The sequence below is a fragment of the Psammomys obesus genome, unplaced genomic scaffold, assembly GCF_907164565.1.
Source record: "Psammomys obesus unplaced genomic scaffold, mPsaObe1.curated_primary_1811, whole genome shotgun sequence".
Taxonomy (NCBI): Eukaryota; Metazoa; Chordata; class Mammalia; order Rodentia; family Muridae; genus Psammomys; species Psammomys obesus.
This window is the reverse complement of record NW_026585644.1, coordinates 37,139,569-37,151,794: the sequence shown is the minus strand read 5'-3', so window position 1 is coordinate 37,151,794 and position 12,226 is coordinate 37,139,569. Positions and strand designations below refer to the sequence as shown.

General features: G+C 46.2%; 1 protein-coding gene across 1 annotated transcript in view; it reads left to right on the top strand.

Annotated features, from left to right (window-relative positions):
* Capn13 (calpain 13) overlaps window positions 1–12,226 on the top strand; it is a 70,848-nt gene that overhangs the window by 52,745 nt on the left and 5,877 nt on the right. Inside the window, exons 15-21 of the mRNA XM_055627404.1 lie at window positions 110–167; window positions 253–311; window positions 1,885–1,953; window positions 4,602–4,677; window positions 6,565–6,693; window positions 8,352–8,407; window positions 9,361–9,419. Of these exons, the coding sequence (XP_055483379.1) occupies window positions 110–167; window positions 253–311; window positions 1,885–1,953; window positions 4,602–4,677; window positions 6,565–6,693; window positions 8,352–8,407; window positions 9,361–9,387 (474 nt within the window). The 3' untranslated portion in view covers window positions 9,388–9,419. The remainder of the gene's footprint in view (window positions 1–109; window positions 168–252; window positions 312–1,884; window positions 1,954–4,601; window positions 4,678–6,564; window positions 6,694–8,351; window positions 8,408–9,360; window positions 9,420–12,226) is intronic.

The following is a 12,226-nucleotide window of genomic DNA, read 5'->3' as shown; positions in this document are numbered from 1 at the left end:
GAAAGAAATGGCTCAGAAGTCAGAGAGCTGCTACAGATTTGGGGCAGATTTGTTCATTGGTTCCTGATTCCCATCTCACAACCCATTTTCATCCTGTGTTTTGAACCAGGGGCTGGACATTGATGCCACCCAACTTCAGAACCTTCTCAACCAGGAATTCATGGCAGGTAGGTCAGCTCAAGGCCTGCTGGTTTCAGCCTGATCCCCCATGCTGTCACCCTCAATGGCGCTTCAATTCTTCTCCTTCCTCAGGGCCTCCAGGGGACACTTTCTCCTTGGACCAGTGCCAGAGCATCGTGGCTCTGATGGATGTATCCTTTGCCGTCATCCCCTCCTGCAACTCCAGGAACCCATCTACCCTTTTCCCTGGGATTCTAATTACAGATTAGCACACGTGGATGCTGCGTGTTTTTCTACCAACTCACTCCACAATCTAGCTCATCACAGCAGCCATAGCAATAGCCACTCCTGACCACACTTCTGGAAATCATGAGGAGGTGCCTTTAAAATGCTTGTAAGAGCCTAGGCAATACAACAGCTATTATCTTATTGGACAATGGAAGACACAGGGGTCATAGAGGTCAAGTATTTTTGCTCAGCTTATACAGATACTTGGAAGTCATGCATAGATTGAAACTAGAAGTTTTAGTTGCCAAGGTCTATGTTCTAACCCCAGCCGATACTCTCTTCTCCAATTGGAGCTATTTTCCCCTTGCCCTTTCCTTCGACATCAGAGAACTCTTCACTGCTTAGATTCCTCATGTCAAAGTCCCTCAGTCTAAAAAGATACCACCCAATGCTCGTAAACGTCCTCAGTCTGCCTGCACGGTAGTTGTACCCCTTGTGGCTCACAGGTTTTGGACCTGCAGACACTGGTCTTGAGGCAGTTCAGTGGTTAGCCCAGCTTCCTGGCCATAAGGAGCTGGACCAGGAACTAAAGTTCAAGTGCTTCATTCTCTTCTTAACACCCTCTCCAAGCAGCCTCTCTCCTCTATCTGACCTCTCTATCTCTCCAGGCAGGAGAGACACTGTCCATGCAGAATGGATCCCAAGCCTGGCAACTCCTCCCCAGGCTGTGGCTGTCCCCAGAGAGAGACAGATCGCCCCTATCTCACACTGTTAACAAGGCTCGATTGTGAATGCGAAGCCAGCCATTGTAGAACAAGAAGGCTTCCTGATGGAATCATAAATCAGCCCTGTCTCGGCTGGCTGTGGTCTGGAGTCACTCAGAGACGCAGAAGAATCCAAATGGCCCTTGCAGGCCTGTGGCCAGGGCACCCAGCTATGGGAGGAGGAGTTAAGGGTAGAAAGGGCGCACACACACACACACACACACACACACACACAAGTCCCATATTGTATTGGAGGACTGCAAATAAAGCCTCCCCTGAGACTGAGTGCTAGCTGCTAGCGTAGAATACTAGTTCTCAGAGTTCAATTATTTTTTTCTTGCATCAGTTGCCTATCAGAAGGGGTTTCTGGGAAAGTATCCCAGCTACACGCATGGCCCAGGGATGGCACGTTTACCTATCCACACTGTTTCTGCAGTTGTAAGGCCCGAGCATGCTCCTCCCTCCCCTCGCCTGCCGGAGAACCCAGCCCAACTGGAGAAGACCGTGTTGGGGGCTCCCTCTCTACTGCTGAGTATAACCAAAATTGATGCCTCTTTCTCCCAGCTCCTTCCTTCTAAGAATGTACTTTATTTTGTGAAAACAAATCTAAGCCAGGTCACCTTTAGTTAGAGTGGGAGCCAGCTGGCATGGGGCCAACATGGCTGTGGGTTACTAGCTGAAGGATGAAGCTGCTCTGGCTTCCTGAGCGGGACACACAGGTCCCTTTTCCCCATTGTCCCCTGGACTGTTTAGCTCTTAACTCCTCCTCCAGCTGAAGGTGAATGGGCGGCTAGATCAGAGGGAGTTTGCAAGACTATGGAGTCGCCTTATGCACTGCCAGGTATGGTCACATTCTCTATGACATGACTAACACACTTGCTTATCCAGCTGATCAGATGCTTACTGGGTGTCCCACACTGGAGTAGGAAAGGGTGAGAAGCATCACCCTGTCCCTAAAGTCACCTCACATTTGGTTTAGGGAGAGGTACACATAACTGAAGGCGGAAGTGCTGCCAGCGTGTCAGGATGAGGAAGGTTGTAGGGGAATGGAGAAAGAGGTTACCACGGACAGTGTCTAGAACCCCCATGTTATATATCGAAACACTGATTAGTCTGAGCCCATTGCTTTCTATCCCAAATGCCTCTGGGGGAGGATCTACCAAAACAGATGTGGCTGGCTTCTGGCCTGGGGATGGCCCCCCCTCACTCCCAGGAAAAAGTCTGAATGCATCAAAGCAGCACAGAGACCTGAATTCAGCCTCTATTTTTCAAGTCCAGAAGAGGCCATTTTTACTCATCCTTCTTTCTCTGAAACCCAACTCTAAGATGCCTTGGTCACCTACAAATGCCATGTCTTTGTTCCTCTGGCCTGCCCTTCCTCTCTCTCATCCCCATCCCCCAAGCCTGGCCATTGCTCTTCCATCCTAAGAATACAGGCAGCTGCAGACATGCCTTCCCTGCCAAGTCTTTTGCCAGTCACTATGACCTGGTTACTGTCTCTTCTGCCTCCTTGCCACTAGCAGACACCTGTAGGGCAAGTTGAATTGTCTGCCTTAATATTGTGTTGTTTAAAAGAACTTTTCCTTGTTCTAATAGTGATGCTTGACATTAGAAAACATAGATGAGAAAAAAAAAAACTCAAAAAAGAAAACATCTTGCCAAAGGGAAAGTGTTAAGACCCAGTTAATATGTTCCAGAGTATGTCCTATTATAGGCATATTTATACAAACTCAATAAGAGTATAACCTGGGCAGGCAGGATGACACATGTCTGTAATCCCGGCACTCAGGGAGCAGAGGCAGGATTAGAGTTTAAGGCCAGCTTTGGCTACAGCTTAGGCTACATAGAGGAAACCGTATGTCAAATAAATAAATGAGTGCCTAACTAAATAAGGCAATTAGTCAATCGTATAAACATATACACATATACAAGCTGCTTTAAAAAAATAAATTGCACCAATATATCATATGTCTAATCACGTCACTGCCTCTGAACATTCTGAAAGGCTGAATCAAGCACCCTTGTGTGGCTATGCCAAGATGCATCACCTGATCTCTGACAGGGGGCCATTTGACTTCTCACCAGACACTAGACTGGTTGACAGGCTCCTCCTACCCTTACGCTGCTGAATCCTCTGGGGCAGGCTCTTCCTCATGTTCGCCTTTCCCCCAAAGACTTCCACAGTGTGTGTAACACAGCGGCATTCAGAATGCTCAATAAATGACCTAGCTAATTAGCTACTAAGTGAATGAGATTATGTAATGAAAACCACTTGACATCTACCTTCAAACCTACCAGAAACCACATAAGGCCAGGAAGAGGCTCTAAAGCTGTCATCCTTCAGCCATTTTCCCCCACCCCACAGGTGTCCTTACCTTGCATACACCTGGGCTTCGCTGTTTTGACATGGAAAAGCTCCTGTGATGCAGCTGTGTAGATTTGGCAGTGAGGCACTCTGAGCTCAGCCCAGGGAAGCTGCCTGCTTAATCCAAGAGCAGGTCTTAACCTGCCAGAGGGTCAATTTCCCCATCTAGGAAGTACACCATGGGCCAGGATTACAATGAGCGCTGGGCAGAGTCTCCCGTAATTGCAAAAATGGTACAATAGTAGCTGTGGCTTCTACAGTCACCACCTTCTGCAGCCATGCTTGGACCAGGACACAGCTCTAATCTGCTTCTGGCATTTTCTATACAGCACTCACTAACGTACAAGTGAAGGGATTCATATATGAGCATGCAAACTCGGGTATTAGTGAATGATAACTACCTTACGGATCTGTACTTTGTGAATGTTTGTTCATTGGCTTCTTGTGTCCAGCCTAGGAGTTAGGTGCTATAACTAGCCCTGTAATGTAGGTGAGGAACCTGAAACCTAGAGAGACGAAGTAACTTGATAAAGGTTAGTTACAACAGTTGAGCTGGAATTTAAACCAGGCAGATCATCTTAACCACTACAGGACACAAACTCTTGAGAGCAGTGAGTGGTTCTCAACCTATGGGTCTCAAGACCTCTGGCAAGCCTCTATCTCTAATTTTTTTTTAAGTAAAAAAAAATTACTTTACAATTCATAACAGTAGCAAAAGTACAGTTATGAATTAGCAAGGAAAGTAATTTTATGGTTGGGGTCACCAGGACACGAGGTTCCGTATTAAAGGGTCGCAGCAGTAGGCAGGTTGAGAAGCATTGCTTTTGAGAGTCCTTGTGCATCCCCAAAGGCAGCCAAATGTTTCGTCTCTCTGGCCCGCCTTTCCTCGCGTGTCTAGAGTGAGAAGAGGAAAGGAGAGCTGGCTGGAAGAGTGGCGCGTCAGGTCCAGTTGTGGCCACACTCGGACTTCAGCGTCACCCCCACTTGTCCCTCCTTTGCCTCTGTAAGCTGGCTCCTTGCACTCTTTGGCCGTGCCTCCTCTGGGGTTGGAGAACTGGCTTACAGGACCTCTTCTGTCCACATCCTCTGGGTCCTCACGGGCTTCTTGCTTCTTTCCCCATCAGCATGTTTTCCAGAACATCCAGAGGAGCCCTGGAGTTCTCCTGAGCTCAGACTTATGGAAAGTCGTCGAGAGTACAGGTAACGTGGGGCCCATGAGCCTGGACGACTGGGGGGCCACAGGGCATGTGTGAGGCCTACCTTCCCAGCATGCCATAAGCAAGGCTGGCACAGTAAGGCTGGGCAGCTGGGAGAAAAGAGAGCTCTAGCTGATGTGTCCTCCCCTACCTACATTGACCTGGATGGGCTTCCAGCACCACAGACTCAGATGTGAGCTCCCTGCCCACAGCCTGAGCAGTCCTGTACCAGTCAATTTCCTCAGCTACCTTTTCTCTCCAGCACATCTCTGACTGATGGGGAGAGAGAGGGGAAGGAGAGAGAGGGAACCTACAAGGTATGGAGCTCATCATGAAGTTTGCAGCTCACTGTCTGGTTTGTCAGGGTTAAATACTCACAAGCAGGCTGAGGAATCTCACTTCTCTCTCTTCACAGAAGGCTCAAGGCTAAATTAAACCAAATGGCCTGTGTGGGCTTCAAGCAGGTGTGAGCTCTGTCCTGGGATAACAATAACAATACTTTAGGGCTCATAAGTGCTTCACAGTTCACCAAGAACTGTTCACATCACCTGGTTTCATTGTCTCCACTCGGCTGCAAACTGGGAAACGCAGGAATCATTACCTCCACCGTACCTGTGGGGAAGACAGATCACATAAAGGTTATGTAAGGAAATGGCCACCTTCCTTAATAAACCATAGAATCATGTTCCCCCAGGTTAACTCTGGGAAAAGAGCCTCCATAATTCTTCTTCCCATGCCTCAGCATCACAGGTTTGCAGCATAAAAGTCTGAGATGCCTAAGAGCTAAGCTGGCCCACAGTACCATGCAAGGCTTGATAGAACAAGGAAGGTTACATTATCCCTCCATTGCCAAATCAGGAGATGGGAGGAGTGCTGGAAAATGCATTTCCAGCAAATTCCAAGGCATTATTTTTGTGGCTGACATGGGGCCACACTTGGAGAACAACTGAAAGGCCAGATGAAGATGGAGTCATCACAGGAGTCTAATGATAACAGAACAAAAAAGGGGTCAGTAAAATAGAGACTACTCCCAATTCAACTCAGAAGCTCTCAGAAGCTAGTCAGGTAACTGAAGGGTTGATAGAAATGAGCCACTGAAGGTAGCTATCTGGGAAACTCAAGCCCCATCTGAAGGCAGTTGGTTCCTATTTTATCGCTCTACTGCAGAAATCAAATGTGCCTCTAGCTGCATGGGGCCCACAGGCCACCAAGCTCATCCCCACATGAATGGCTCAGCTTTCAAATGTCTGCCTGCTCACCAGAGCATCAACTGTTGGCCACTCTGTACTTGTCACCTGTGTGGCTGTTGCCTCCCTGGAGTTTATAACTAGAGATGCAAAATGACAAGGTCAAAGAAAGAGGGCAAGATACCTATCTTCTACCCAGCTGCGGCAATCTTGTGAGTTATGGTCTCCCTTCTGGGCCTTAGCCTTTCCTTTCCCTCTTGCAGGGAGACCAAACCTGACTTCATTAACAGCACCCATACATGGGACTTACAGAGAGTCCTGACATCTAGTTAGAAGACATTTTAATATGATCACCAGCAAAGAGAAACCTGGCAGAGGCAAGGCCAGACTTACACCCTTAGGTGTCCCGGCAGCTCCATGATATATGAGGATTACCTAATTATTAGAAAAGACAATGTGTTTTCAGAGGACTAGTCAGTGTCTTGAGTCTCAGGCCAAGCTTCAGGCTTGTGACACTAGGGCACAACAGTCAACAACCAAGGGAAAAAGAAGAGACCCTGGGTAAGGTGGGACATACTGGATTGAGTTGGGGGTATAGTAGAAGGCTGCTGGACCTTCTTAACAGGTTTCTTGAGTCCCATGAGGCAGAGGACCAGACCATATCCAGTCTCCTCTCAGCTCACCAGTTTCTCTTCCCATCCCAGACTTCCTTTCAGGTGTCTTCATCAGCAATGAACTGCTGAGTCTCATGACACTCAGGTACAGCAATAGCTCTGGCCGAGTAAGCTTCCCCAGCCTTGTTTGTTTCCTGATACGGCTGGAAACCATGGCAAGTAAGTGACCCTGGGAGCATTCTTTAGACCTTCACAGTGACCAATGAACTCAGTAGATGGCCAGGAAAGCAATGACACCCCAGTACCTGGGTGAAGGCTCGGGAGTAGGCAGTCTACAAGTAGTATTGTGGCAAGGGATAGGGAAGAGAATGAGGTCTGCCAAAAACTTTTACACAGCTGCTGTGAGATTAACATATGAAAGAAATCAGTTTGCCAAGAGGAAGACTGAAAACTTCCAACCAAAGCCAACAGGTAATAGTGCATTCTCAAAAGGAAAAGAAAAGGCCCTTACTATGTAAATTTGTGAAGTAACTGGTGCTGTGCAAGTGACTCAGAAAGGGTTGCTACCCTCCTAGCACCATGCCACTGGCCTTCTAACCTTCCTCTAAGTTCTGGCCTACTTCCTGTCTTGGAAGTTGTCCTACTTTCTTTCACTGTTGCTATGATAGTATCCTCTGACCAAAGCAACTTAAGGGAAAAGAAGTTTGTTCTGGCTCAATAGTTCTAGATTACAGTCAAGAAAGTCAAGGTAGCCAGAGTTTGAAGCCACTTATTATGTCTCATCTGCAACCAGGAAGAAAGCAATGAATGCATGCGGCATTTGGCTCCTTTTTCTACTTACACAGTCCAGGATCCCAACCAAGGGATGGTGCCTCCCACAGTGGTCTTCCCACCTCAATTAATACAATCAAGATAGTTCTCCACAGGCATGTTCAGAGGTCTATTTCTTTGATGTTTCTAGATTCTGTCAAGTTGACAGTTAACTCTGTCCAGCACAGGCGAATATTCTTCCTTAGTAAACTGCCTCTGCCTCTGCTCTTATCCACATGTCTGATCCTTTTTTTAAATTTTTCATTCTCAGACACAAGGACCTGGAAATTCCAGAGGGTATCAGAGTCTGATAACAGCCAATAGTAATACTTAAGCTGTGTCCATATCCTCCCTTCTACACTCTTTTCTATTCCTTCATCCCAACTCGGTTTTTGCCTCCTTAGCCTAGTCAGGCTCTGTCTCAGGAACAAGGTTAATTTGAATCACCCTGTCTGCTCTCCAGGTTATGTTTAGAACTAAATCTACTCTTTAGTTATGCAATGAAGGATTTCAGTGTCTACTGAAAGAATTTCATACAAGTGACTACTTGTATGGGTGCAAAAAGTCTTTTCTTCAAGTTATAAAAGTCCTAAGATGGAGATCAGAGGGTTCTACACTTTTTAGTAGAATTGCTTTTGTTTTCAGTGATATCTTATGTGAAGCTCCAAGCCACAGTGCAGCTCAAAACAGCTGCAGGGAATGAGGGAATGGTACACCCCTTATTCCTGATACCTCAACAGCCATGGGGCTTTCTTAAAGCCCAAGGCTCTGTGTTAAGGTTGAGAGGCAAACCCTGAGAAGGCAAAGGAGAAGCCTGGGTTCTGAAGTAGGTTGGGAGATCCTAACTGTGCCCATTAAAAATAATAATAATAATAACCCATACACCACCACAAGGCAAAAAAGGAAGTAAGGTTTGTGGAACCTATTACAGCTGTCTTGGGGGGGGGACCCTGAGCACACAGGGTATAGAGCTGGATGAAACAGAGAGGAGAAAAGAGGAAAGGCACTGGGGACAGTGAAAACTGATGACCACTCAGCCAGTCAAAACCTTTCTTCCTCTATCCTAGAGGCATTCCGCAACCTCTCCAAGGATGGCAAAGGCATCCACCTGACAGAAATCGAGGTGAGGCACCTTCCTCTCCCAGGACCAGACACAGTCCCAGGCTACATTCTACTGATCCAGTTCCAAGAGGCATTTTTCTCCCTTGGGTATTGAATAGTCTGTCAAAGGCCAGCCTGGCTGGCTTGGGAGTGTTGGGGGGGGGGGGAGGGACCTTGGGAGCTGCCTCCAATTACTGCCTTTATATATTGCAGGCTGCCAGGCTGCTTTAGGATCTTGGCAGAGAGGTTTTATTTTTTTCCAATAGCTTAATAAAGCGGAGGACTATGTGGGAGTCATAAATCCAAGAGAGACGTAAAAAACAATCCACCAAGCTCACTGTACATTAAGCCTAAATTTTAGATCCACTTCACCAGACAGCTGGTCAACTCATACACACTCACCCCTCTCTGGTGGGCCATTTAGAAAATAATATATGCCCCTCACTTGCTCAGGTGCCAGAGAAGAGGATTGTAGAGGAGTTACCTAGAAAGTAGTTACCTAAAAAGACGGAACACTGAGAGTGGAATTGGCTGGGAAAGGCATTGGTACTGAACTGAGTTCTTCCAAGGGAAGAAGTATGTATGGTCCTACTCCATATTAAATGAACCAGCTTTAAGGATTGCATCCACAGGGCTGAGGCTTGGTCATTAAAGTACTTAGCACACAAGCATAAGGACATGAGAAGCCAGGCATGGCAGTATATGCCTACAGTCCCAGAATCCTGTAGAGGCAGAGACAGGAGGTACCCTGAAGCTTGCTGGCCAACTAGCCTGGCCGAATTGGCAAGGTCTAGGTTCAATGAGAGACTCTGCCTCAAAAAGTAAGGAGACACCTAGTGTCAACATCCGCATATTGTATACAAACTCACATATTGTATAAATACATGAATCTGCACATACAAGGACTCACACATCACAGACAAGGGAAGAGCAGGGACAGAAAATATTTGTTCTAATGATCATGCTTATTCTCAGTGGCTGAACCTGGTCATGTACGGCTGAGCTGAGGAGGCCAGCAGAGCCCTCTGGACCAGGTAAGACACAGCAGCGTTAGGGTCCTTTCTTCTTCCTATGAACATTTTCCTACTTGCTCTAAGAATGACACATAAGAGTTCCTGGAAATAGCCTCTCAGGGACTTGAGAAAGCTTATCTTTATGAGCCAAGATCCATTTGCTCATGGCTCCCGAGCTTCAAGGCCAAATGCTCAGAATTCATCCAGACACATTCATGAAGGAAACAGCCTGAAAGTCATGAATGAGAGATTTACAACATTTAATTAATGTTCCAAAGAGAACGGATGATGACTCATTCCAAACAGGGACTTGAAATGGTGAAAATAGAACACTGTGGAACAACACGCACAGTTGACCTTGGGGGAAAGGAGAGCCAGCCACCCCAGCTCTACCATCGCCTCGCTGGCCTTGGGCAGACATAGATCTGTGTAGTTGTTAGCATTTATGCTTCCAGTTCATCATCAGCAACAAACAACGCCATTTCCTCTTTGACCTTATGGAACAAATTAGAGTTACAGCATATCTGTAGTCAATCCTGCTATAGTGGAAATTCCAGCTGAGTGTTCTAGAGTCCTGAGAAGCTTGCGAGTTTGTGCTCCCACTGTCTGGGAATCTTCAAGTGCTATGTATTTCTTATGTAGACACACGCATCTACTTCCCTGGGGATTCCTATCCATGCTTCCATAGAAACTCTACTCCCTGAGCCACTGCAGAAAAAAAGAGAAAGAAGAGACTAACATGGCAGACATTGAGTTCCTGGAAGACATTTCTGTTGCCTGACCCAAAGTCTCTCTTCTTTAGTTATCACTGTTGGTTCCCCACACAACAATCCTGTGGTCAATACCCTCTCTATTAGTTACTTGTTGCTGTGACAAAACGCTGACACAGCAATTTACAGAAGGAACGGTTCATTTCCGCTCATGGTTTGAAAGAATATGTATGTCCAAGGCAGGGAAAGTGTGGCAGCAGCTCACAGGGTGGCTAGAGCTTTGTATCCACAGTCAGGAAGCAGAGGGAGATGGGCACTCGTACCCAACCAGCTTTTCTTCTTTTCCCCACTTTTTGTTCAGTGTGGGACCCAGTTCATGGGGTGGTACCCCTCCACACAGTCAGAACATGTCTTACCACCTCAGTCAGTCCTCTCTGAAAATACCCGTGCAAACACACCCAAAAGTATACCTCACTAAACACATAGATTTTTCTTCCTCCAATCAAGTTGATCATCAAAGCTCACCACCACACCCTCTACAACAAATTCTGTTGCTTCTGTAAATAGTATTTGATAATCTATGAATCATGTGTGTGCTTTGAAACTGTGAGAAAGGCATTCTGCATGAATATATAATATTTGTTTCTCAGTACCTCCTGATGAACATTTGATGGTTGCTCACGATTAAGAATTGACAAGAGTCAGCTTTGCTCAACTGTATTGATTTCTCCTTTCATTTCTTTTTAAAAATATATCATTTCCAATGTTATTGTGCCTATTACAATCTGCATGGGTTTATTGTTTCTTTGGTTGTATCTTGAAGCTAATTCGGCTCACGGGGTCTCCTTTTACGAAATTTTAAAGTCTCTGAATTTTCTCTACCTTGTCTCTTTTGGGGAGTCCCAATTCCCTTTGTTTTTTGTGGGGTTTTTTTTTCGGGTTTTTTTTGTTTTTTGTTTTTCAGTTTTCTGATCTGAAGCTCATACAAGGAGGAAGTATAATGGAACACGCATACATCTTTATCTCTCTCATTAATGCTCGCCGTTACCCCGAGAGTGCTGTCTCTTCCTTGTTCATTGTCATTCGTTGACATCACAGTTTTGTACATATCTTTTCACATATAGCTCAGGAGTTGCACTGGGGAGTTGGAAGCAGGAAGATAAAGGAGTTCTGATTGAAAATATACCAAGCCACCTGCTTTGGTAACACCCCTTCCTTCTCTCATGTTCTGTTACACAGCATATCTCTTTCTCTTTCTCTCTCAGGTTTTCTAAGCCTCATCCAAACACATGTATCTTTTCAGTTTCTCCCATCTCCTAATCCCTTCCAGCTACTACTTCCCCTCTCCTCCTGTTACAGCCAAATTCCACAGAGGATTTCCACATCCTCACTTCCTACTCTCTCCTCAAACTACTTCAGTTTCGATTTCTTAGAAATCATCTGTCTCCCTGAATTTTTCAGTGGCTTTTGATCTTATTTTTCTGTATTCATTCATATCTGTCAAATCAATTTTCTGAATCCAGAGTTATGCTCTTAAAAATTCAAATCCACTTGCTGCATTCCCTAAGTTAAAAGCCCTTCAACATCTCTCCCTCTTGCTGTACAAGGGAGTTCTAGAGTCCTTAACGTCAGTCCCTGGAGCCTGTACCATCTGCCCTCCCCATCCATCTGGCCACACCTTGCTCCTTCATCAACCCCCACCATACTATTGCCTGCTGTTCTCTGATTCCCAGCCTTGACTCTCAGGCCTCACTATGTGCTCTGCCCTGTGAGTTAGTAACCCAACACCTGCCCTTTCTTGCTGTATCCCAACTGGCAACTCCCATAAAGTTTCTCCCATTCCCTCTTCCCCAGTTATAAAGACCAACACGTAGTTTTCTTGTTGCCAGTTTCTTTATTTTCTGTGAGCTTTGTTGCGCTGCGATTCACACCTCTCAGTTCACCCACGTACAAGTTGCACACAGCGGTCCATACATAGAAACCTAGAGCTCAGGAAGCAGAGGCAGGAGGATCGCAAGTTCCAGTCCAGCCTAGGTTCCAAGCCAGCCAGAGCTACATGATAAGACAGTCTCACACACACACACACACACACACACACACACACACACACACACACAC